This window comes from Heteronotia binoei, chromosome 4 (assembly GCF_032191835.1).
Source record: "Heteronotia binoei isolate CCM8104 ecotype False Entrance Well chromosome 4, APGP_CSIRO_Hbin_v1, whole genome shotgun sequence".
NCBI lineage: Eukaryota > Metazoa > Chordata > Lepidosauria > Squamata > Gekkonidae > Heteronotia > Heteronotia binoei.
Genome location: NC_083226.1, coordinates 16,847,655 through 16,874,093, shown reverse-complemented (window position 1 = coordinate 16,874,093; position 26,439 = coordinate 16,847,655). Strand labels below are relative to the sequence as shown.

Below are 26,439 nucleotides of genomic sequence, written 5' to 3'. Positions count from 1 at the left end.
CCGAAGGCCTTCCAGAGGCTCTGGAAGGCCTTCCGGGACCAGCGCCGGGTGCCCCGCGGCCTCCCCGCGGCCTCCGCTGGTCCCTGGAGGCACTCCAGAGACTCTGGAGGGCCTCCAGGGACCAGCGGAGGCCGCGGGGAAGCCTTCGCTGGCCGGCGCTGGTCCCCGAAGGCCTTCCAGAGGCTCTGGAAGGCCTTCCGGGACCAGCGCCGGGTGCCCCGCGGCCTCCCCGCGGCCTCCGCTGGTCCCTGGAGGCCCTCCAGAGACTCTGGAGGGCCTCCAGGGACCAGCGGAGGCCGCGGGGAAGCCTTCGCTGGCCGGCGCTGGTCCCCGAAGGCCTTTCAGAGGCTCTGGAAGGCCTTCCGGGACCAGCGCCGGGTGCCCCGCGGCCTCTCCGCGGCCTCCGCTGGTCACTGGAGGCCCTCCAGAGTCTCTGGAGGGCTTCCAGCGACCAGCGGAGGCCACGGTGAGGCCTCCACCACTGCCGCCGGGCCCCGCGCGCGGGCGGGGAAGGCGGCGAGTGAGGGAGCGTCCCTGCGCGTGCGCAGGGACGCTCCCTCACTCGCCCCTGTCCCCGCCGGCGCCCGCGGCCCACCGGCTCCGGGGCTGCCTAAACCGGGACCTTTAATGGTCCCGGTATAGGCAGCCCGGGAGCCGGGATTGGTTGGCCAGAACCGGGAATGTCCCGGGAGACCGGGACGGTCTGGCCACCCTAAGCTTGGACTTGAGGCCTTTTATTATTCCAAATGAAATCTAAGCATTTTCTCTGCCTGTTCTGCAAAAACTGATCTGAAATCATTATGGGGAGAGTTTGAAACAAATATTAAAAGCGGGGTGTCACCATCCATTCAATTGCAGCTGCTTTCCTAAGCTAGGAGAGGTTTCGCCTAGACCACTTTGAGTTCTTTATTAATATGCTTCAGCAATGAGTCATAATTATACCTAAACAGTTGTGATAACTAAGTTGTAATCTGCACTCCTAAATATTTCTATTCTTCAGTTACCCACTTGAATGCAAAATGGTGTTCTATGTGCTCTATTGGTCCTTATGACAGATGCATTTTAAGAACTTCAGTTTTATCGACATTTATCTTAAAACCAGGACAGAGTGAATTCCTGTATACCTGCAGGTAGTTTGTTCTGCATTGATAACAAACAAAATTATGTCATCTGTATATAATCCTATTTTGTGTTGTTGTTGTCCAATCCAAACTCTTTTAATATCTTTATGCTGCCTGATTACATTAGATATAGATTCAAGTGATAATGCAAATCTTGTCCAATCAAATTATGCCAATGTGTACCTATTAACATACACAAAAGCTTTTGAATCAGAATATAATGAATCTATAATTCTACAGAACTTTCTCCAAACTCCACTGCTGTCAAGAGATATTTTAGGATCCACTCATTCCAATCTATCAAAGTTCATTCCAATCTATCAAAGGCCTTTGCTGCAACAACAGATAGGATCAATGACGCAATTTCAGATGAGGCAATTTCAAATTTCTGGGCATGTTCAATAATATTTAACAATCTCCTTACACCATCAGCTATATGACATCTCTTAATAAATCTTCTTGGATATCTATATAGCGATAATTAAATTTAACCTATCTGTCATAATAGATAGAAAGATTTATTTTATTAAAGAAATAGGTTGGAAAGATTGAGGAGTTGAGAGATCTTTTCCTAAACAAAGTTTGAGTTCAGTGGCACCTTTAAGACCAACAGAGTTTTATTCAAAGTGTAAGCTTTTGTGTGCATGCAGACTTCAGATACATTAAAATGGAAATGATCAGTCCATACATATAGAAGGTGAGCATTACATTAACATATGTCAGGGGTGGCCAACGGTAGCTCTCCAGATGTCTTTTGCTTACAACTCCCATCAGCCCCAGCCATTGGTCATGCTGGCTGGGGCTGATGGGAGTTGTAGGCAAAAAACATCTGGAGAGCTACTGTTGGCCACCCCTGACATATGGCATAATGAAGACAGTTAACAGATCCAAGAACCAAACAGGAATAACAAGCACAGACTGACCGCATGGGACAAGATGTGGTGAGATGGTGATGGAGGGAGAGAAGGCCAGGGCCAGAGAGACGCTGTGGGTGGGCAGGAGAATCCTGGCAACAGGGATGGAGGGACACAGAACAGGCCTCCCTGGACAGTCAGCAGCAGCACTGCAGGCAGGGCAGTGTCGGGAGATCTTACAGGCAGGGCCAAAGACTCAGAGCCCCAGAAGGGCTGCCCCCACGGCCTCCCTCCCCTGGGCCCCCCTCTGAGGAACCGGCTTGTGAAACAGGGAGGATGGTGGGGGGTTTCTGCCTCTGGGCAGCCGAGCTGGACTCAAGAGCACCTTTAGGACAGGCCCCCTGACCTGGCTTCTTGAGGACAAGGACAGTTGCCAGAAGGAAGGCAGAGAGAGTCCTGAGTGTCAATGACAAGAATCAAACAAACTGGGTACTTAAATAATCCTTTACAAGATAACAGTAAAGCTGAACTCTTGATAAGATAAAAATCTCTGTGTCTTTTATCATGTGTTAAGCATCCATCTAGCTTTATCCTGTTTTTCCAGGGTGTTACTGATGGTGCTTCTACTCACTGTTTCCTCCACATGCCTCTCGTCTGCTGTGGAGGAGGAATTACCTGGATTTCAGTAAAGCTTTTGACAGGGTTCCCCCATGGTGTTCTGATGGGTAAGCAAGGGGACTGTGGATTGGACTCTAGGAGGCTGAGGTGGATAGGGCACTGGCTGGAGAACCGCACCCAAAGCATGGTTGTCCATGGCATATGAACATATGAAGCTGCGTTATACTGAATCAGACCCTTGGTCCATCAAAGTCAGTATTGTCTTCTCAGACTGACAGCGGCTCTCCAGGGTCTCAAGCGGAGGTTTTTCACACCTACTTGCCTGGACCCTTTTTTGGAGATGCCAGGGATTGAACCTGGGACCTTCTGCTTCCCAAGCAGATGCTCTACCACTGAGCCACCGTCCCTCCCCTGGCATTTCATCTGAATGGAGGAGGTGTCCAGAGGGGTGCCACAGGGCTTGGTTCAAGGCCCGATACTTTCCGCTACTTTTATCAGTGATCTGGATGAGGGTGTGGAGCGGCTACTCATTAAACTGGCAGATGACACCAAATTGGGAGGAGCAGCGAACGTACCAGAAGATAAGAGATAGAATTCAACGAGATCTGAACATGCTGGGAAAGTGCGCAGATGGGAACAAGATGCAATTTAACAAGGATAAGTGGCTAACAAAAATGAGCAACGCACACAGTAGATGGATAGCGGTGTGTGTGAAGAAGATCTTGGGGTACGGGTAAGTTAAACATAAGCCCGTCATGTGATGCAGTGACAAAAAGGCTATGTGATCATGTGGTGTATCAGCAGAGGAAGAACATCCCAAATGCAAGATGTAATCAGCACGATATTATGCCATAAAGTCCAGGCAAAGTTACGCCATGATGCCCTTTTTGCGGCAGCGCCATGCAGTGCCAAGCCCCACCGACTCTCCCCTCCGCCCACCCACACCCCTCCCTCCCTTGTTGTCTTATTTGCAGTACCGCAATGCAGCGCCGGGCTTCAGTTCCAGCCCCCGGGTGCGCTCACAGGAGCGAGCCAACCTCCCCTTACCCAGGCCACTTCTGTATTTCTGTAATGCGTTCTCTTAAGAGAAAGCACAACACAACAAGTGTTCACTCAGGAGCAAAGCCTCTGCATTGCACGTTCTCTTAAGAGAACACTTTACTGAAATGCCCGGGTCGAAATGGCCCAGGTAAGGGGAGGCTGGTACTCTCCTCTGAGCATGTAGGGGGGGGGGATGGCCACCTTCCGCCCTCCCCCCCCCAGTTTGCTGAGAGGAGCGATGCCAGCCTCCCCTTACAGCTTCGATGTGCGCGTCTACGTAAAGCGTTCTCCAGGAGGGGTGAGTGACGCCTCGTTGTGTCCTGCGCTCTCATACAAGAACATTTTAAGGAGACGCCCGCATCAAAACGGGTAAGGAGAGGCCAGCGTGGTTCCTCTCAGTGTACCAGGCCCCCCCCCCGCAAATTAGGCAGCCAATTTGGCGCCCCCCCCCCTCCTGGCACCCTAGGCAGTTGGTTGTTTCTAACCTTCCAGCATCAACCACACCTTTAGATGGCAGCGGATGGAGGCTAAGGACCGACCTACAGAAGAGATGGCAAAGCGCACACCTCCTAGCCCAGTGCCAGCTGCTTGCCACACATTTTATCTTAGCCTAAAGGCAGAGAAATGATCATCAGCTGCTTGCTGACAACAAAGATGAGTAGTTGCAGGATTAGTCCCAAGCAGCTGGCTGCAAGCATTACCCTTAAGCATATGGCTATAAAAACCAGCTAAGAGAGGGTGTTAGGTATGGACACAACATGTGCAATTAAAAAGAAGGAATGATATCCAATGATCTCAGTTACCAAAAACCATACATTTCCTCATTACAACTTTAACCCCTGCAAAAAAGAGGGAAAATAGCAATTCAGATACTACAGTTAAAAAGAAGGAAGGAATATCCAATGATCTCAGTTACAAAAAACCATACATTTCCTCATTACACCTTTTGCCTGGTATCAGACCAGGGGAAATTTATCACCTTTCTGCAGAAACGTATTTGCCTTTTAACCTTCAAAACCATAAGTCATCAGTTCACCTTTTTTGCTCTTCACACAAGAAATCCATAAAGGTATAAAATGAAGTCTTCTCTTTTGTCAAAGACGGAAGTTTGGCCATCTCTGCAAGTTCCACCATCTCGACCACCAGTCCTCTATTGCTGGAGAAGAGGTGACTTCCCTCACAGGCATGGAGATCCACATCCCCTGGGCATGCGCCCCCCTCCACTGCCTCTGGAAATGCAGCTTTCGGGCTGCTGGGTGAATGTGCCTTTGGCAAGGGCGGGTTCACACGATGCCGAGAGACCTCCTGACGTGAGGAACAAGGTGTTCCCCAAAGCAGCCCACAGCCAAGTGACTGAGAGGGAGGCCCCTTGTCCACTGGAGGTTCCACCCCCTCCTGGAGATGCCACAAGAGCCAAAGGTCTGCTTCCAGCACTCAGTCGTGAAATGCCTGGCATGGGGGGAATGAGAAGAGAGGAACCAGGTGGGGGCTCAAAAATGCAGCTACAACAAGGCAGGTTTTGGCTTCTTGCAAGCCAATGGAGCTCTTCCTTCTTCCTCCTTGTGGCTGAGGTCACTGCCCTCCACAGAGAAAGCACCGCTGCACACAGCTGTCGGTCTCTCTTGAGATGATCCCAAAACTTCTCTTCCGCTTCTTGCCTCTGCAAGGTGGCAGCTTCTTCGGAGGGGCAGGGAGGAGAAAGCAAGGGATGGAGAAAGAGAGAAAGGTCAGAAGGGGATCCTGCAAAAGTGCAGCATACAGAGGACCACTTCAAATGGGCTCAGGAATAGCAAGGCTGAGTGATGTCACGGGGGCTCTCCTTTTTGGGGGGATGGGGAGGAAGGAAGGCCTCGCCAATGGGAAAGGTACTGCCATTGTGGGGTGGTGCATGGAAAAAGCCTGGTTTCACTCACTTTTCCTGCTCTGCTGGAAACTGACCAGCCCACCACTGGAGATCTTGAGTGCCCAGCCACTGTTCACCAAGAGTCAGAAGACTTGAGGCAGTCATGGTACCCAATGATGCTGTGAAGGGAATGGAAGAGGCCACTGAGAAAGCCCCCGAAAGCATGGAAGATGTGTTAGCCCACTGGAGAGCAAGCCCACCTCTGTCAAATTCACAGGGGTGGCTGAGAAAAGACCCCTGAGAGGTTACAGGCCTGGTGCCCAGCAAGGCTCACCTCTCCCTCTAGCTATGAAAGAGCTTCTGAGATCTGGAGGGAGAACATCAGTGGTAGAGAGAGAAGGAATCCCCCTTGGGCTTTCAGTGGGGGGTCTCTCAGCTGTCTTTAGCAACTGCCCCTCCCTCTTTGACCTCACAATGCCCACCAGCTCTACACACACACACACCTCTCCCTGGTCCTTCCTCACAATCCTTCACCTCCACAAGGTCACCGATGAGCTAGTCGCAGGAACTGGAGTCTCCACTGAAGTTCTCCTTCTGAGTGCCTGGCTGGAGGGGGAGGGGAGAGTCATGGTCATGCAGCCTTGTCCCTCTAGAAAAGGAGTGATCCCCAAATGAAGGAGGACCCATTGAGGACATCCAGCTGCCCAGGAGCCACCCAGAGAGGGCAGTCCCTTCCCAGAGTGACCCCAACCAGCCTTCTTGTGAATCCCCCCCCCAGTGTGCAGGCACAAGGCTTCTGTTTGTGTGGAGGAGTTTCCCAAGCCCCTTCCTCACCTGTAAGCTGCTGGGGGGGGCAGCATCCATTCCGGGTGGGTCGATGCAGACCCTGCTGAACCAGGCAATGGGATGTCTCGCATCTGGAGCCGGGCAGGAGAGCGTCACTTCTGCTGAGGCAGGCCCACAGCTGGCCCCAGGAGGAGACTTGATGGGAACATGAATCCCCAAGGGGATCTGGGATGGTGCTTGTGGGGTCACCGATGGGGTTGCCCACACAACTTGGCTTCACAAGAGGTCACAACCACACAACCTGTGCCAATTTGAGCTCTGTGCACTATGCCCTCCAGTTCTCAATGAGATCACGACCAAACATTAAAACCACTACAAAATTTATAATCATTGTTCAACCAATTCATTTTCTCAACGTTTATTTTTATGACTCACTGCTGAGCAGGGAGCAGAGATAACAAGTATCTTGGGTGTAGGCAGGACTTCCACTGGGATGTACAAAATTCTGCTGACTGCATTATATCGTTTGCATATGCAAAAACTTACCTGGGACAGAGGCCTGAGATTCTCTGGTATGGCCAAACTGATTGGCAATCCACCAGTTCCCTCCTCCAATCAGGAAGCAGATCATGAGATGAACTGAGAAGTGTTAGAACATCCCTACTTGGGGGGGGGGGGGAGAGGACCATCCTCTCTGATCGGAACCCCCACTTCAGCCTGCAGAGTGTGGGTGGAAGGGCACACTGGGGATGGCAACATGAATGCCCATCACAAAGCACTGTAAATTACTCAGGCTTCACTTTCCAATCTGGATTGGCTCAGTGTCTTGTTCTGAAGACAAATGCGTCCAACTGGCTAAGCGCTCTATCAGAAACCACCCAAAAGCGACTCAGCGGTGGGGATGGAGAGAAGGGCACAAGCTGTGGGGCTTCGGTTTCATTTCCTTCTCTCTTTCCAGCGTCTCTTGCCTCTGTGCAGCTGGGGAAACTGAGGCTCCTTCAGATGATTAAATGACATGGAGAGACAACTAAAATCCCATAAGGCTGAGCAAAAATGTGCATGTGTGAAAACCTCCAATGATCACCAGCAATAAAATGAGCACCAAATGGTAAGAAATAAACCATCATTACTATCAGACTGAACAATTTGCTGTCTGTTTTTAGGATCGGCTGCCATGCAGGAGCAGTGACAGCGGGTCTACACGAGAGGAGGAAACCAGAACTCCCATTCAGATGTGTGAGAGCACACAGATGTGGAATAATGCCAACCGTACTGTATGGATATGCACAAACTTACCCAATAAAAAGATGTCGGCAGCTTGTGAATCGCCAAACCGTTTGGTGAAGAACCAGCTCTGTGCTCCCAACCAGAGAGCAGAACGTGAGGCAAAATGGCAGGCGTTTGAACATTCCTACTCTGAGCTGTCCTGCCTGGCAGACTTATCACCACTGGGGGTGGCAGAGGGGATGAAAGGGTTTAGGAACGGCTACTGTGGCAGGACAGTGAGATGAAGTCCCTCTAACCCTTGGACACGCCCACTCTTACCACAGGAGGGGTCATCCATGTCGAAGACACAGGGCGGGTTGTCGAGAGGAGGGCTCCCCTTCTTCCAGTGGATGGGCCCCAGCCAGTTCATCTGATTCTCTGTGCCCACAAATTGAGCCACCACCTGTGGGAAGAAGGGGCTGGATTCAGACCACAGACCCAGGGGGCACCTTCCTCCATGTCTGTTACAACTTCCCAGAACCCCCTCCCAATGGAGGCCCTGGCGTTCCACCTCCCACCACCTTCAGGTCCCCTACTCCCACTCAGGTCTCTCTAGTAGCTTTTTGGGGCATACCAGCCCATTCAGAGACCCAGTGGGGCTGCTTGGGGACTCTCCCCCACCTATTGTGGCAGACACCTCCCCCCCCCCATACACACACCTGGAATTCTCCGCTCTCCACATCCCTCATGGCCCACAGGTCAAAATCCATCTCTCGGTCATTGTGTCTATTGAGGCTCACCGTCCCAGTGACACCTGGAAGGGGGGGGCAGGGAGGGAGAGGCAGTTTGGTGTACTGCAGGGGTAGGAACATTGGCTTTCCAGATGTTTTTTGCCTACAACTCCCATCAGCCCCAGCCAGCATGGCCAATGGCTGGTGCTGATGGAAGTTGTAGGCAAAAAAACATCTGGAGAGCCAACGTTCCCTACCCCTGGTGTAGTGGTTAAGAGCAGTGGACTCTAATCTGGAGAACCGGGTTCGATTCTCTAGTCCTCTCCCACATGAAGCCAGCTGGGTGACCCAGGGCCAGCCATAGTTCCCTCAAAGCTCTCTCAGCCACAGGCGCATATCTAGGATTTTTTTCTGGAGGGGGCTCCAGGGGGCGTTGATTTAATTAAAGCAGCATAAACAAGAGGAGAGGGGGGTCAGGGGATCAGGAGTGGGTGTGTCTGGCAGATTTGGGAGAGGGCGATGCCCCCACGGCCCCTGCCTAGTTTCGGCCCCACCCACCTACCTCACAGGGTGCCTGTTGTGTGAAGAGGAAGGGAAGGTGATTGAAAGCCTCTCCAAGGCTCCTCCGGGTAGTGAAGGGTGGGGCATGAAACAACTCTTCTTCTTCTTTGAGGATCCCAGCATCCGCTGTCATTCGTGACCCATGGCTGAGTTAACCTCTTGGACGGGCTCTGGGGCAGCTCCTCTCTAAAGCCAGCCCCCTTCTGCCATTCCCACCCCCTCCTGGCCTGATCTGTCTCAGCCCAGGGCACCAACTTCCTGCCTCCCCCCAACCCCAGTCCCAAATTCCTGGCAACCTCCCCGTCCCCCAACCCCCGGCCACTCTTTCCCCTAAGCCAAGCCTCCAATACCCTGGAATTTCAGGCCCCTCATCTTCTCCAGGATGCGGCTGGTGTTCTGCTTGGTTCCACCTTCCTGCAGCGTCTCGTTCAGGGCCTTGAGATACAGCAGCAGCACGTCGTGGAAGCAGCCGGCCACCAGCGTCCCCTGCCACAGGGGGACAGAGAGAGGGAGAGAAACGGAATGGAACGATCTTGTTCCCCGCAGCCTCACTGGCAGCCACTGCCTTGGACCTGAAGGACAATCTAGACAGAACTCTGCTATTGGAGTCATGTGAAGTGACATGTGGTGGCCCCTGATGGCCTAAGCTCAAATATCTGGGAGCCAGAGGGCCCCTGAATGGCTCCAGACCAGCAGCTACTCTTTTGCTGGAGCAGGAGTCTGAAGCTGGGGATCAAGGGTCTGTGTGGGTTTGGTGACCACCATGCCTCAAGCAAGCTTAGAACTGGCAGCGCACCAGAGATACAAGGCCTGGGATTCACCCCTCTTCAACTATGACATGGAGGAGACGCCTGGAGGGACGACAGCATCCGCTGGGAGGGAAGAGCAGTCCAGACCTGGCTGACAAGAGGCAAGCCTTAAAGCACACAAGGAAGGCAGAACACTTGTGTCCATGCTGGGTGTGGGCAGTGAACGTGAGGAAACGGGGAGGGCGAAGTGGACAGCCCCGAGGCTGAACCACCCAGCACAGGGAGCACAACTGAGAAGGCATTCAGGACAGTGACTGAGAAAGCCAGGTGGGAGGAAGCCACAGGGGTTGCCCAGAAGAGAGAACTGCCAAGGCGACCACTGCAAACATCCTGCATGACCAGGGGCAAATTCTGACCTCCACCTATCAAGCCAACCCTGGTGACCCACCTGCAAAGCCAAGCCGTAGCTACCTTCCTCAACCCCAACCCTGGAGATTCTCCTGGGTCGGTTCTTCCACAAGGCCAAGGGGGAAAGTGTTTGTGGCCCCGGAAGGCTGGCTGATCTGTCTCTCCTCACTTCTCATAAAGGGCTCTTTGCTCCATCACATAATAACAGAGTGCAGAAGAAGGCATGCAAGCAGGGGTGTGTAGATTTACCCTGGAGTCATTCACAGCCACACCAAAGTCCCTCTGGGCACGCTGGACCAGCTGGCTCTGGAAACGCCGGTATTCGGGGGTTTGGGGCTCATGGGCAGTGACCACCAGCACCGACTGCAATTAGAGGAAAAGGTCAAGGGAGCTCCAGCTGGTTGGAACTCTGCTCCCAAGTCTCCCTTTCCTTCCTTCCCTCCCTGCAGCAGAGTCCTGGTCTTACCTGGAAGGCCTCTCGGAGGACTCCTGTATCTTGGCTCTCTGTGCTCTGCCAGGGCTTCTTGGCCTCACGATGCCCCTCAGCTCTCAGGCTTTCCCCCCAAGTGTCCAGGTAGATGAAGACGTAGTCACCGCTGGTCATGTTCTGAGCCTGCGCCAGGTGCATGATCTCCTGCAACATCTTCAGGGGCCCAGAAATGTGGACCACTAAGGAGAAACCACCCCCACCCAGAGGAGTGTGTGTCAGACGCAAGCAAGGAGCAGAGGGCAGGCAGTGAGGGGCAACGAGCATGAAGCGCAAGGCTTGACTTAGGATGCTCTGCATTATCTGGCTCGTTGGCTCCTTGTCACATGAGCATTGGGTTGCAGTCCCCCCTCCCCAGTGCTGGCAGCCAGGTGCCCTCCTCACCCGCGTCAATCAAGGAGGACATTTTCCCAGACTGCACTTTAAAGCTCACGGACCAAGCAATTCATGGCGCCACGGTGGATGGATTCTCATCACTTTTACCTGGGCTGCGCTTGGTGGCAACCCACCTGTAGGCAAATTAGGCACGTGCCTGGGGTGCGGGGGGAGGACCAAATTGCCCCCCCCAGTGATTGATATCACCCGGGAGGAGAGCCATTCACCATCCCGTTACCCTGCCAACCTCCTCCGTGGCACCCTTTCTGTCCTGTCGCCTGCACCCTTCCAACCTCCACGGGCCCCAGCAAGACTCTGAGCACCGCAGAGGCCCACACACTGTACAACCGCTGTCCCTCCACCTCTGCCTCCGCGGAGAGACAGCAGCTGGATGGTATGCAGCCTCTGTGGGCTCAGAACACTGCCTGGCCGTCGGATGGCACACCCTCCCCACCCCGCTATGCGGCAAACGGCCTCGGTGGGGGGGCAGAAGGGTGTGGGTGGTGGGACTGTGAGGGTGCTGCGGGGGGGGCATGGTGGGGCCCCTGACTCTACTGAAATTCACTGCAAAGGTCTATATCTCAAGTCTATAGACTGAACATGAGATAATAAAGATCCAACACTTCCTGACACCACCATCGGGCCAAAAAAATGGAGTCAAGGTACAAATCTTGACGTTTCTTCATGATTTTTACATCAGACCCCACAACACACACAAAAAGTGTACAGAATCCACTGATGTCCACAAACTCCGCCTTTAATAAAAAGGATTCCTAGAGAAGGTTCTGGGAATCCAAGGTTCAAACCCGCTCCCCCCACACCACAGAAGCTCGTTGGGAGACCTCGGCCCGGTCCCACACACTCTCAGCCTAGCCTCCTTCACAGGGTTGTTGTGAGACATAAAATGGGTGACGGAAGAAACAGGTCAGATGCTGGAGGTCCTCACTGGGGGCAAAGAGGTGGTATCAATAAAGTAAATAAAATCAAGTCGTTCCCTAAAAGGGAGAGGGGCTTGAATTGTTCCCTAAGGCCACTGCAATTGTTTTTTAATGTTTCCCCATAATTATTTCTATGAAAAACCCCAGTGAGCTACCATGAGGTGAGCAAGAAAAACCTCATGAAGCCAAGAAGCAAGAAGCCTCCAGAGCACTGGGCAAGTCCACACTGCAGTTGCCGCTAAATCACAAAATACCTGTTTACCAGGTCTAAAAAAACCTGGGAAAATAACAGGCAATGAACCTCTGTGGATTTGTGAGTGAAAATTATGTCCATTCTAGGCTAAATATGCAGCATGGAAGACCCGTCCTGGGATGAGTGTTCATTGATGCAGCTTAAATGTACTTGGAGATCTTTTCTTGGTCTGGCTTGAATTTATCGCCCACCGATCTCATTCGGAGATCCACATCCAGAAATTACAAGAGAAAGGAAAACCCTTCCTGTTTTCTTCTCTTTAAAAGTTCTTTATAATTATTAGGGGTTTTTGTCAACCTTTACCAAATCCCCTTTTCTCTCATCTCAGCAGAAAACTAAACGTGGCAAGGGAAATTCCAGACTGGACCTCTTGCCTTAAAACAAAACAAAAAGAAGTGTTAGATCTGTGATGTTCCTCACAAACAAGGGCTTTCAATCCAACATGGGCCGTGTGTTGGTTGAGGACCCACCCTGGATGGCACATCCCTTGTGCCAGCTCAGAAGGTGAGGAGTCTGGGTGTGATACTGGATGCCACCCTTTCTACGGAGGCCCAGCTCACAGCTGTCGCACGATCTGCCTTTTACCATCTTTGGCAGGCCAAACAACTAGCGCCTTTCCTGGTTCCTCGGGACTTCGCTACAGTGATCCATGCAACGGTCACTTCCGCGTTGGACTACTGTAACTCACTCTACGCAGGCTTGCCCTTGAGACTGACCCGGAAACTCCAGTTGGTGCAGAATGCAGCCGCTTGATTGCTGACTGAATTGCCTGTACGGGCGAGTGGTCAGCCGATGCTGCGCAGTCTGCACTGGCTACCAATCGAGTACCGGGTCCGCTTCAAGGTACTAGTACTCACCTTTAAAGCCTTGCGCGGCCTGGGACCGGCATACCTAAGGGACCGCCTCTTCCCATATGAGCCCCGGAGGTCATTACGATCGGCCTCTCAGCATCTTCTGACTATCCCTGGCCCAAAGGACGTTCACCTCGCCTCGACCACGGCCAGGGGTTTTTCGGCCCTGGCCCCGACCTGGTGGAATCAGCTCCCTGCGGAGGTTCAGGCCCTCCCATAAGAACATAACTATAATGAGCTATTATGACCATATTCTGAACATAACATAATGATCTATGTCAGCAACCGGGCTCCATTCAGAGTGGCTTGGATGGAAGCCCCAGAACAGCCTGCGGAGGTGACCCCTCTCTTGCCCCCCCAACCACCCCTTCCCTCCCCTGGGGGATTCCAGTTTATGGGTCAGGAGGGGGGAGGAATCTGGGGCACCCACCTGCCCTGCTTTGGAAGACGATGATGAGTTTTGACCCCACCCTTCACTACCCAAAGAAGTCTTCGAGCTGCTTACAACCTCCCTTCCCCTCCCCATAACAGATATCCCCTGTGTGAGGTGGGTGGGGCTGAGAGAGCTCCAAAAGAAACTGCTCTTGACCCAAGGTCACTCCAGCAGTTGCATGGAGTCAGAGTGGGAAATCAAACCGGGTTCTCCCAGATATGAGTCCGCACACTTCACCACCACAGCAAACTGGCTCTCATCCGGCCCATGCATCAGGCAGAGCTGGTCTCCTACAGCCACTGCAAGAAGTACACCAGCTATTTCTTAAGTGTGGGAGGAGGGAGCTAAGGCTGGAGGGAGGCCTGGGGGAGGGGGCTCCCTTCCCAGAAGACTCAGAGCGGTTTACAATCCTATGTCTTCTCCCCCCACAACAGACACCCTGTGAGGTGGGTGGGGCTGAGAGGGCTCTCACAGCAGCTGCCCTTTCAAGGACAATTCCTGCGAGAGCGGTGGCTGATCCAAGGCCATTCCAGCAGGTGCCAGTGGAGGAGTGGGGATCAAACCCGGTTCTCCCAGATAAGAGTGGGCAGGCTCAACCACTGCACCAAACTGGCCCCGAAGGAGAAACACAGGGGTGCCCCTCATGACATTTAAAAATAAGAATCTTGTCTCCGCCAAGAGGTGCAAGAACTCCGTTCAGCCGCGTTCCCCGCAGAAACAAAGCCCTGGATCGGTGCCCCAGAGGGCGGGGGGCAGGGGCCGCTCCCAGGGCGGGACAGGCGGCTCCGGATGGGCGGGGGGGGGGCTGGCTCACCTCGCCCCTTGGCCCGGATGAACCGCACCGCCTTCTCGGGCTGCCCATATCGGTGGAAGTCGAAGGTCCGGGCGTCCGCTGCCAATCGCATGAAGGAGGGGAAAAGGTATTGCCTGTAATTGGACTGCTCGGCGTACACAAGGGCGGCGCGGGAGGTCCAGTTGAAGCGCCGGTGCAGCCGGGGCACGAAGGCGAGGAGGGCAGGCCCCCCGGGACCGGCGTACACCACCGTGCTGCCGAGAGCTGTGCTACTTTCTCCATAGGCCCCGGCTCGAAGGAACGGCAGCTGCCAGTGCTGGGCGAAGCGCCCCACTAAGTAGCCTGGGTGGCCGCAGCCCGCCCCGAGCAGCACGTCCGGGTCGTGGGAGCACTTCAGATGTGCGGCCTCCCACCGGGCCACTTCGTGGTCGCAGTCGCCATCCCGGCCCTCGGTGGAGGCGAAGGCGGTGCGGAGGGCGAGGCCTGGGGGGCGCAGCTGGGCCAGGCTCAGGGCGGGTTGGACGCGCGGCCAGGCCCAGGGGTAGCTCAGGTTGCGCCCCGGCAGCAGCACCCCGAGCCTCACCTCCCCCGACGGGGCGGCGCTGGCCTGGGCGGAGGAGGCGGCGGAGGGCACCCCCAGCAGGGCTGGCAGCAGCAGCAGCAGCAGGAGCGGCGGTGGCGCCGCCATGGACGGGGCGGGCGAGGAGCTCTGGGCGGCAGCAGAAGGCAGGGAGAGCCCGTCTGTGGGGCGGCCGCGCTGCGCTCCCTCGGAAAAGGCGCCCCTGCACGGCCCTCCCTCCAGAGGCCTGCTCAGGGGCGGGGGGAAGTCGGGGGGGCCGCCCCTCTGCGCCCTCCCGCGCACACCTCTCCTGGCCGCAGGTCGGAGGAACCAGGCGGGAACTAGTCCCCGGTTAGGAAACGGGCATCAAGCCCTCTCCAGTTTATCCTCAAGTCGCCTTCCACAACCACGTTTGAATTGGAGCCTGGATCTCAACCCCTCTTTGAGGAGGAGGGGGAGCAGGTGCCATGGGGCAGGATTTCCTCACCAAGACAAAGTCGTGCCTCCCCCACTGCACTGGGAGAGAAAACCTGAGTCTGAACAGAACCCACCCAAGCCTCGATCACCCCAGAGGACTCCACAAACTGGGTGAGCAGGTGACAATGTGGCAAAGGAAGTTCAGGGGTGGTAAGTATTAAAGTGATGCACAATGGGACCCCAAAAATCCCAACCTCTGTCCCCCTGCTAGTTCTGAATCTCCCCCCACGCATCCCTTCCTCTGCACCCGCAGACCTGCTCCACCCCCATCTCCACCCCCTTGCAGAAGGCTTACAACAGCCAGGGACTGGACCCCGCTTCTCAGGGAAGAGCCACCCATGGGGAATTGGCGGAAGCAGGAGGAAAGGTGCTATCCAGAATTATAACTGGTCTACAGACAGCGATCTGTTCTCCTGGAGAAAGTGGCTGTTCTGAAAGATGGGCTCTATTGCAGGGGTGGCCAACGGTAGCTCTCCAGATGGGTTTTTTTGCCTACAACTCCCATCAGCCCCAGCCAGCATGACCAATGGCTGAGGCTGATGGGAGTAGCAGGCAAAAAACATCTGGAGAGCTACCATTGGCCACCCCTGCTCTATGGCATTATACCCTGCTGAGGTTCCTCCGCGACCAAACCCCACCCTGCCCAGTTTCCATCCACCAGTTTCCCAGTATTTTCCAAACCCAGCGCTGGCGCCCCTATTTATTCGCCCACCCATCGCTGCTTCCTCAACATTCCCCGCCTTCCTTGGTCAACCACTGAAGCTGCCTGGTCTGCCTTTCTGGACTGGACGGCTCCGTCCAGGCATTCTTCTGGTTCCTGATACTCGGAGCCTGCTCGTCAGTACAATTAGTCTGGGAAAAAAGATTCAGAACAATCCGCCTGCCCCAGATGTGAAGGTGGGAAAGGTCGATTTGAGTCTCCACACAGGAGATGCCCCTGCAGCTCAGTCCTTCAGAGAGAAGTGATGAGGGAATGGAGGGGCCTGCCCTCTGCCGGCTGCTGCTTCTCTCCGGCTGCACCGGCACGAGGATGCCAGGCAGGTGCTGGTGGCACAAAGCCATGCCCAGCGTGCCTGTGTTGTGAAGAGGCAGCGGAGTTCCTAGGGAGGCAACCCTTCATGCAAAATATTCTCTCATATGAGCTTCAGGTTGTCCCACCGGAGCCCCTCTCTTTGTCCTCGGTGAAGACGTTGAAAAGTACCCTCTGAAGCCATTCCACTGCCCTTAACACCCCCCCCCTCTTCCTGTTTCGCAGGCTTCTTGGGAAATGCTGTGGAGAATGGCCATCCTCCTAGAGCACAGGAAGCTGCAGCCACGCTAAAGGGATCCACACAAAATGTGCAAGATCTCCCAGGTGTAAAAGTACAATTTGTAACCATTCCACTGCCTCCCCCCCCCCTCTTCTGTTCTACAGGCTTCTGGGGAGACCCTGCCCAGAGTCGGCCATCCTCCTAGAAAACAGAAAGCCATAGCCACTGACCCTGAACCCAGCCCCGTAGCCAGGATTTGAAGAATTGGGGGGCCCTGATTGTTTTCAGGGGGCACATAGTGGCCCCAACCTCCATGGCCTTCTCTCCTACCACCGCCGAGGAGGAAAGCTGACAGCTCACTGCCATACAGCCTCCCCGCTCCCCACAGCTGCCCTAAGGTGATTCCTTTCCACCCCTCCTCCAGCAGCTCTGGTGGGGATCCACTCAGAGGTTTAGATATGTGCCGCACGGTCTCCTGCCCTTACCTGTGGCATGATCCAGCTAGGCAAGCCCGGCGGGACAAGGGGGGGGGTGGAAGGTGCCACCAAGTCACAACTGACTTCCGGGGCTACAAGACCTCCAATTCCAATTTCTTCCTGTCAGAGGGCGAGCCAAGGCTGCCCTCGCTCGGGTGGCCAGCGAGACCAGGCCAGAAAACCCCTGCAGGTGAACATCACCTCTCCACTGATCCCCAGCCCCGGACTGCAGCCGGGACCTTCACTTGTGTGCGCCAGTCTACCCCACCCTGCCCTGTCTGCAATGGAGCCCTCCACCCCCTACCCCCACCACCCCACTTGGGGGCCAGAACGGCCTCTTCTTACACGCGCCCTCTAGCCCAATGTCAGCCCAACGTGGAGCTTAACTTTCAGCCTGGGTGCTGAAAGTGCCCCGTTGTTTCTGTTTGCTGAGGGGACAGAGATTTCTTCCAGCCCTTAAGCAAGCAGAAGCAACTGGGAGCTTAACTTTCAGTCCTGGGCTCCAAAAGTGCCCTGTTGTTTCTGCTTGCTGAGGGGTCAGAGAATTCTTCCAACCCCTGAGCAAGCAGAAGAAACTCGGAGCTTAACTTAATAGGGGAGGGACAGTGGCTCAGTGGTAGAGCATCTGCTTGGTAAGCAGAAGGTCCCAGGTTCAATCCCCGGCATCTCCAACTAAAAGGGTCCAGGCAAATTGGTCTGAAAAACCTCTGCTTGAGACCCTGGAGGCTGCTGCTAGTCTGAGTAGACAATACTGACTTTTATGGACCGAAGGTCTGACTCAGTAGAAGGCAGCTTCATATGTTCATATGTTCAACTCTCAGTCCTGGGTTCCGAAAGTCCTTGTTGTTTCTGCTTGCTGAGGGGTCAGAGATTTCTTCCAGCCCCTGACCAAGCAGAAGCAACTCGGAGCTTAACTTTCAGTCCTGGGCTCCGAAAGTGGCCTGTTGTTTCTGCTTGCTGAGGGGTCAGAGAATTCTTCCGGCCCCTAACCAAGCAGAAGCAACTGTGTATCAGGACGGCAGAATGGAGAAGGATGCAGAATGGAGAAGGAGGCAGCCAAGGCACTGGAGGCTGGTTAGGGGCCCTGCTTAGCAGTCAGGGGGCTGTGCCCCCACAGGCCCCCTCGTAGCTACGGACCTGCCTGAACCCGAGGCAAAAAGTCCTTCTGCTCCTTGCTTTAGTTCCACGGTTTCTAGTTAGAAGCATTGTAAAAACTTTCCCCCATTGTTTATTAACAGTAGAAACAGAAGAACAAGAAAATCCAAAACTACCACAAAATATCCAGTTCTGTCCCTCCCCCACTCCACTGCCTGCGCACATTACTGCCAAAATATTTTAATAGCATCAATATAAAAATATTGTCCAATATTTGTTCATTTTTCCCCAATTTAGAATATGGCAAGTTTGGCATCACTATTCCCCCATCTGTTGTCTTTCTGGACTTGAGGCCTTTTATTATTCCAAATCAAATCTAAGCATTTTCTCTGCCTGTTCTGCAAAAACTGATCTGAAATCATTATGGGGAGAGTTTGAAACAAATATTAAAAGCGGGGTGTCACCATCCATTCAATTGCAGCTGCTTTCCTCAGCTAGGAGAGGTTTAACCTAGACCAGTCTTTGAGTTCTTTATTAACATGCTTCAGCAATGAGTCATAATTATACCTAAACAGTTGTGATAACTGAGTTGTAATCTGCACTCCTAAATATTTCTATTCTTCAGTGACCCGCTCGAATGAAAAATGGTGTTCTATGTGCTCTATTGGTCCTTATGACAGATGCATTTTAAGAACTTCAGTTTTATCAATATTTATCTTAAAACCAGGACAGAGTGAATTCCTGTATACCTGCAGGTAGTTTCTGCATTGATAACAAACAAAATTATGTCATCTGTATATAATCCTATTTTGTGTTGTTGTCCAATCCAAACTCCTTTAATATCTTTATGCTGCCTGATTACATTAGTTATAGACTCAAGTGATAATGCAAATCTTGTCCAATCAAATTATGCCAATGTGTACCTATTAACATACACAAAAGCTTTTGAATCAGAATATAATGAATCTATAATTCTACAGAACTTTCTCCAAACTCCACTGCTGTCAAGAGATATTTTAGGATCCACTCATTCCAATCAATCGAAGTTCATTCCAATCTATCAAAGGCCTTCGCTGCACCAACAGATAGGATCAATGACACCATTTCAAATGAGGCAATTTCAAATTTCTGGGCATGTTCAATAATATTTAACAATCTCCTTACACCATCAGCTATATGACATCTCTTAATAAATCTTCTTGGATATCTATATAGCGATAAATAAATTTAACCTGTCTGTCATAATAGATGTACAGATTTATTTTATTAAAGAAATAGGTTGGTAAGATTGAGGAGATGAGAGATCTTTTCCTAAACAAAGTTTGAGTTCAGTGGCACCTCAAAGACCAACAGAGTTTTATTCAAAGTGTAAGCTTTTGTGTGCATGCACACTTCAGATACATTAAAATGGAAATGATCAGTCCATACATATAGAAGGTGAGCATTACATTAACATATGTCAGGGGTGGCCAATGGTAGCTCTCCAGATGTCTTTTGCTTACAACTCCCATCAGCCCCAGCCATTGGCCATGCTGGCTGGGGCTGATGGGAGTTGTAGGCAAAAAACATCTGGAGAGCTACTGTTGGCCACCCCTGACATATGGCATAATGAAGACGGTTAACAGACCCAAGAACCAAACAGGAATAACAAGCACAGACTGACTGCATGGGACAAGATGTGGTGAGATGGTGATGGAGGGGGAGAAGGCCAGGGCCAGAGAGAATCCTGGCAACAGGGATGGAGGGACACAGAACAGGCCTCCCTGGACAGTCAGCAGCAGCACTGCAGGCAGGGCAGTGTCGGGAGATCTTACAGGCAGGGCCAAAGACTCAGAGCCCCAGAAGGGCTGCCCCCACGGCCTCCCTCTCCTGGGCCCCCCTCTGAGGAACTGCCTGGTGAAACAGGGAGGGTGGCGGGGGGGTTCTGCCTCTGGGCAGCCGAGCTGGACTCAAGAGCACCTTTAGGACAGGCCCCCTGACCTGGCTTCTTGAGGACAAGGACAGTTGCCAGAAGGAAGGCAGAGAGAGTCATGAGTGTCAATGACAAGAATCAAACAAACTGGGTACTTAAATAACCCTTTACAAGATAACAGTAAAGCTGAACTCTTGATAAGATAAAAATCTCTGTGTCTTTTATCATGTGCTAAGCATCCATCTAGCTTTATCCTGTTTTTCCAGGGTGTTATTGATGGTGCTTCTACTCACTGTTTCCTCCACATGCCTCTTGTCTGCTGTGGAGGAGGAATTACCTGGATTCCAGTAAAGCTTTTGACAGGGTTCCCCCATGATGTTCTCATGGGTAAGCAAGAGGACTGTGGATTGGACTCTAGGAGACTGAGGTGGATAGGCACTGGCTGGAGAACCGCACCCAAAGCATGGTTGTCCATGGCATTTCATCTGAATGGAGGGAGGTGTCCAGAGGGGTTCCACAGGGCTTGGGTCGAGGCCCGATACTTTCCGCTACTTTTATCAGTGATCTGGATGAGAGTGTAGAGCTGCTACTCATTAAACTGGCAGATGACACCAAATTGGGAGGAGCAGCGAACGTACCAGAAGATAAGAAGAAGAAGAAGAAGATGAAGAACATATTGGATTTATATCCCGCCCTCCACTCCAAAGAGTCTCAGAGCGGCTCACAATCTCCTTTACCGTCCTCCCCCACAACAGACACCCTGTGAGGTGGGTGGGGCTGAGAGGGCTCTCACAGCAGCTGCCCTTTCAAGGACCACCTCTGCCAGGGCTATGGCTGACCCAAGGCCATTCCAGCAGGTGCAAGTGGAGGAGTGGGGAATCAAACCCGGTTCTCCCAGATCAGAGTCCGCACACTTAACCACTACACCAAACTGGCTCTAAGAGAGAGAATTCAACGAGATCTGAACATGCTGGGGAAGTGCGTAGATGGGAACAAGATGCAATTTAACAAGGATAAGTGGCTAACAAAAATGAGCAACGCACACGGTAGATAGATAGCGGTGTGTGTGAAGAAGATCTTGGGGTACGGGTAAGTTAAACATAAGCCCGTCATGTGACACAGTGACAAAAAGGCTATGTGATCATGTGGTGTCTCAGCAGAGGAAGAACATCCGAAATGCAAGATGTAATCAGCACAATATTATGCCATAAAGTCCAGGCAAAGTTACGCCATGATGCCCTTTTTGCGGCAGCGCCCTGCAGTGCCAAGCTCCACTGACTCTCCCCTCCGCCCACCCACACCCCTCCCTCCCTCGTTGTCTTATTTGCAGTACCGCAATGCAGCACCACGCTTCAGTTCCAGCCCCTGTGTGCACTCACAGAAGCGAGCCAACCTCCCCTTACCCAGGCCACTTCTGTATTTCTGTAATGCGTTCTCTTAAGAGAAAGCACAACACAACAAGTGTTCACTCAGGAGCAAAGCCTCTGCATTGCACGTTCTCTTAAGAGAACACTTTACTAAAATGTCCGGGTTGAAATGGCCCAGGTAAGGGGAGGCTGGCATGCTCCTGTGAGCACGGAGCGGGGGGGGGGGGGGGCGGCCACCTTCCGCCCCCCCCCCCCCCAGCGTGCTGAGAGGAGTGATGCCAGCCTCCCCTTACGGCTTCGATGTGCACGTCTCCATAGAGCGTTCTCCAGGAGGGGTGAGTGAAGCCTCGTTGTGTCCTGCGCTCTCATACAAGAACATTTTAAGGAGACGCCCGCATCAAAACGGGTAAGGAGAGGCCAGCGTTGTTCCTCTCCGTGTGCCAGGGGCCCCCGGCAAATTAGGCATTAGCCAATTTGGCGACCCCTCTCCTCGCACCCTAGGCAAATGCCTAATTTGCCTAGTGGGCAAGCGAGCCCCGGATGTCATAGTCCCACGGTACACTGTATTGGTCTGGCTGCACCTGGAGTGTCATGTGCAGTTCTGGAGGCCTCACTTCAAAAAGGATGTGGGCAGAATGGAGCTGGTGCAGAAGAGAGCGACGAGGATGGTCAGGGGCCTGGAGACCAAGACCCTGGAGGGACCTGGGAACGTTCAGTCTGGAGAAGAGGGAGCTGAGTGGGGGGGGGGGGGGGACTTGATTGCTCTCCTGAAGTCTTCGAAGGGCTGTCACTTAGAGGAGGGCAGGGAGCTGTTCCTCTTGGCAGCAGAGGAGAGGAATTGCCAGAAGGGGTGTAAATGAAGGGTGGGAAGGTACTGGCTGGATATGAGGAAGAACTTTGTAATAGCAGGAGTAGTTCTACAGTGGAATCAACTACTGAGGGAGGTGGTGAGCTCCCCCTCACTGGCAGTCTTGAAGCAGCGGCTGGACAAACACTTGATCAGGCTGATCCTGCACTGAGCAGGGGTTGGACTAGATGGCCTCTAGGGCCCCTGCCAATTCTGTGATTGTGTGAACCCGCAGGGAAGCACAGATGCTGTTCTTTTAAAACGTATTCTTTTATGAAAGTTTTAAATACAGATGATAAGGAAGAAAAAACACACAAGTAAAACAGATTAACCCCTGCAAAAAAGACGGGAAAATATAATTGATACAGGTAAAAAGAAGAACGATGTCTGATTTTCACCACTACCGGAATCCATGCATCTACTCATTACAACTTTTGTCTGGTGTCAGACCAAGGGACATTTATCACCTTTCTGCATAAATGTATTATCTTTGCCTTTTAACCTTCAAAACCATAAGTCATCAGTCCATCTTTTTTCTTTTTCGCACAAGAAATCTATAAAACGGGTGGCCAACGGTAGCTCTCCAGATGTTTTTTTGCCTACAACTCCCATCAGCCCCAGCCAGCATGGCCAATGGGAATTGTAGGCAAAAAACTTCTGGAGAGCTACCGTTGGCCACCCCTGCTATAATAGGTTTCCAAGTAGTATCTTTTGTCTAAGACATAAGTTTGGCCATCTCTGCAAGTTCCATCATCTTGAACATACGTCCCTCTGTTGTTGGAGAAGAGGCGAGTTCCCCTCACGGGAGGCCTGGCAGGGCATCGAGAAGCCGTACCCCCTGGGCATGCACCCTCCTCCACTGCCTCTGGGTCATGGCCTCTGGGTCAGCTGCCCTGAGCCTGCTTCGGCGGGGAGGGCGGGATATAAATCAAATCAAAGAAACAAATAAATGGGAAATGCAACTTTTGGTCTGCTGGGCGAAGGTGTCTTTGGCAAGGGCAGCTTCACATGATGCCCAGAAACCTCCTGACATTGCCACACAGCAACGAGGTGCTCCCCAAAGCAGACCACAGCCCAAGTGACTGAGAGGGAGGTCCCTTGACCACTGAAGGTTCCACACCCCCTCCTGGAGATGGCACAAGATCCAAGAGTCCTTTCCCCAGTAACAAAGGTCAGCTTCCAGCACTCACATCCTTGAAATGCCTGGCTTGCGGTGAGTGAGAAGAGACTCAAAAATACAAGGCAGAGACCATCTTTGGCTTCTTCCGAGTCCATGGAGCTCTTCCTTCCTCCTCCTCGGGACTGAGGTCCCTGCCCACAATAGAGAAAGCCCCGCTAGACACAGCTGCCTGTGTTGAGGTGATCACAAAGCTGTACTTCTCCACTTCTTGCCTTTGCAAGGTGCTGCTCACGGCTCCTTGGAATGGGTGAGGCGGAGAAGTCAAGTGATGGAGAAAGAGAGAAAGGTCAGAAGGGGAGCCTGCAGAGGTTCAGTGTTCCCTTCAACAGTATACAGAGAGAGGACCACTTCAAATGGATCAGGAATGGCACAGCCATTCAGTGTGGGCTCAATTTATTCTGGGGATGGGGAGGAAGGAAGGCCTTGCCAATGAGAAATTGTGGGCTTAGTGGGCTGCAGGATGGGGAAAGTGTGGTTCTACTCACTCTCCCCTCTATGCTGGAAACCTACCAGCCCACAACCGGAGATCTTGAGTGCCCAGCCGCTGTTCAGCAAGAGTCAGAAGACTTGAGGCTGCCGTGGTTCCCGAGGATGCTGTGAAGGGAACGGAAGAGGCTGCTGAGGAAGCCCTGGGGAGCATGGAAGGAGACACACAAGCCCGCTTGAGAGCAAGCCCACCTCCAGTTGAGAGCTGCCAAATGTATAGGGGGGCAGAGAAAAGACCCCTGAAAGGTGACAGGCCTGGTGCCCACAGGACCACCCAGCAAGGATGACCTCTTCCTCTAGCTGGGAAGGAGCTTCTGAGCTCTGCAGGGAGAACATCAGTGGGAGGGAGGGAAGGAAGTAATCACCCCCGACCTTTCAGTGGGGGGGTCTCTCAGCTGTCTTTAGCATCTGCCCCTCCCTCTCTTACTCCACAATGCCCACCTGCTATACACACACACACCTCTCTCTGGTCCCTCCTCACAATTCATCAAATCCACAAGGTCACCCATGAGTTACAGGATCTCCCGTCTCCACTGAAACTCTCCTTCTCCTGAGTGCCTGGCTGGAGGGAGAGGGGAGAGTCATGATCATGCAGCCTTGTCCCTCTAGAAAAGAAGTGATCTCCAAATGAAGGAGGATCCTATGAGGACATCCAGCCACCCAGGATCCACTCAGAGATGGAGGTTCCCTCCCACATTGACCCCAACCAGCCCCCTTGTGAATCCCCCCCCCCCCCCGCCATTGTGCAGGCACAATGTGGTTGTTTGGGTGGAGAGGTTTTTCAAGCCCCTTCCTCACCTGTAAGCTGCCAGGGGGGCAGCATCCATTCCGGGTGGGTCAATGCAGACCCTGCTGAACCAGGCAATGGGATGTCTCACATCTGGAGCCAGGCAGGAGGGTGTCAGTTCTGCTGGCCCCTAGAGAAGACTTGAAGTGACCGATGGGAACATGAATCCCCAAGGGGATCTGGGATGGTGCTCGTGGGGTCGTTCCCTCTGTGCATGCATGATTCACCCATGCAGATGCTCACACTACTTGGCGTCACAAGAGGTCACAACCACACAACTTGTGCCAGTTTGAGCTCTGTGCACTATGCCCTCCAGTTCTCACTTGACCCTCTGTCATTTTTCTCTGTTCTGGGGTGCTGGGAAAAATTGCTTTTCCTATGTATGTGGGGTGGGCGGGGTGGGGGGAGAGAAGGAACCAACTGTATGCAAATCCCCCGAGTCCACCTTCTGATCTCCCCCTCCCCAACCACCCTGGAAACATCTCCATTCCATCTCACCTCCCAGTTGCAAGCCACTGGAATGCAACACAAACCTCTCCCGAGGGGAGGGTCAGAATGAGTGTGGGGGGCCATGCAGTTGAGGTGAACACGTCTCAAACAAAGAAACTACATTCAACAGCCATGATCGCTCCTCAGCTGAGCCTTGGATCTTTTCACCTTGTGCCATGCACTTTGAGCAACGGCTGAAAACCTTCGGATCTCTGGACTATTTGTGGTGCTTCGGTTTCATTTCCTTCTCCCTTTCAAGGCATTTTTGGATCTGTGCGAAGGTGAAACTGAGGCTCCTCCAGAGAATCAAATGACACAGAGGGAGGACGACAACTCCCATAAGGCTGAGTGGAAAAGCGCACACGCAGATGACAGCGACGATAACATGGAATGAAATTAATACCAAACAGTAAAGCGATTACAGAAGCACACATTCATAATCACTGTTTGACCAATTAATTTCCTCAGTGTTCATTTGTATGGCTGGCTGCTGAGTAGCGAGCAGAGATAACAGGTATTTTGGGTGGAGGCAGGACTCCCATTGAGATGTGCAGAATTCTGCCAACTGTATTATACTGTTTTGAATATGCAAAAACTTACCTGGGACAGAGGCCTGAGATTCTCCAGATTGGCTGAACTGACTGGCCATAAACCAGTTCCCAACTCCAGTCAGCAAGTACATCATGAGATGAACTGATGTGTTAGAACATCCCGATTTCGGGGGGACTGACCTCTCCGATCAGAACCACCACTTCAGCACTAAAATCCCATAAGGCTGAGCAAAAATGTGCATGTGTGAAAACCATCAATAATAACAAGGAATGAAATGAGCACCAAATGGTAAAAAATAAACAATCATAACTACCGGCTGATCAATTTGCTCTCTGCCTGTTTTTAGGACTGGCTGCCATGCAGTGAGCAGTGACGGCGGGTCTACACAAGAGGAGGAAACCAAAACTCCCGCTCAGATGTGAGAGAACACACAGATGTGGAATAACGCCAAGTACGAATATGCACAAACATTCCCAATAAAAAGACCTCAGCAGCCTGTGGACTGCCAAATTGTTTGGTGGAGAATGAGCTCTGTGCTCCCAACCAGAGAGCAGAACGTGAGGTAAAATGGCAGACGTTTGAACATTCCTACTTTGAGCTGTCCTGCCTGACAGAAGGATCACCACTGGACATGGCAGAGAGGATGAAAGGGCTTAGGAATGAATGGCTACCGTGGCAGACCAGTGAGATGAAGTCCCTCTATCCCTGGAGACGTTTTATCACAGGAGGGGTCATCCATGTCAAAGACACCGGGTGGGTTGTCGAGAGGAGGGCTCCCCCTTCTTCCAGCGGATGGGCCCCGTCCAGTTGATCTGCTTCTCTGGGCCACCTTTCTCCACATCTATTACAACTTCCCAGAATCCCATCCCAACAGAAAGGCTTGGAGGACCAGGTGTTTCAGCTTCCAACACCCT

The 26,439-nt window shown here is 52.8% G+C and overlaps 1 protein-coding gene across 1 annotated transcript; it reads right to left on the bottom strand.

Moving 5' to 3' along the window:
- Nucleotides 1-4,666: 4,666 nt before the first annotated feature.
- LOC132569877 (atrial natriuretic peptide receptor 2-like) lies at nucleotides 4,667-25,655 on the bottom strand. Its single transcript, XM_060236308.1, has 11 exons — nucleotides 25,574-25,655; nucleotides 23,722-23,805; nucleotides 23,282-23,448; nucleotides 14,070-14,655; nucleotides 10,385-10,587; nucleotides 10,168-10,281; nucleotides 9,112-9,247; nucleotides 8,189-8,283; nucleotides 7,787-7,932; nucleotides 6,312-6,441; nucleotides 4,667-4,939 (listed from the first exon to the last, which is right to left on the bottom strand). The coding sequence occupies exons 1-11, from the start codon at nucleotides 25,653-25,655 to the stop codon at nucleotides 4,667-4,669; spliced, it is 2,016 nt and encodes a 671-aa protein (XP_060092291.1).
- Nucleotides 25,656-26,439: the final 784 nt, after the last annotated feature.

Bases quoted from the DNA above. Each gene is read 5' to 3' on its own strand.
- LOC132569877 (XM_060236308.1), bottom strand. From the start codon at position 25,655: ATGTACTTGCTGACTGGAGTTGGGAACTGGTTTATGGCCAGTCAGTTC. The intron at 23,449-23,721 runs GTAGGTTTCCAG...ACCCATTCCAAG, and splicing joins AGATCTCCGGTTGTGGGCTG to GAGCCGTGAGCAGCACCTTG. The intron at 6,442-7,786 runs GTTAGAGGGACT...TCCTGGGGCCAG, and splicing joins AAGAGTGGGCGTGTCCAAGG to CTGTGGGCCTGCCTCAGCAG.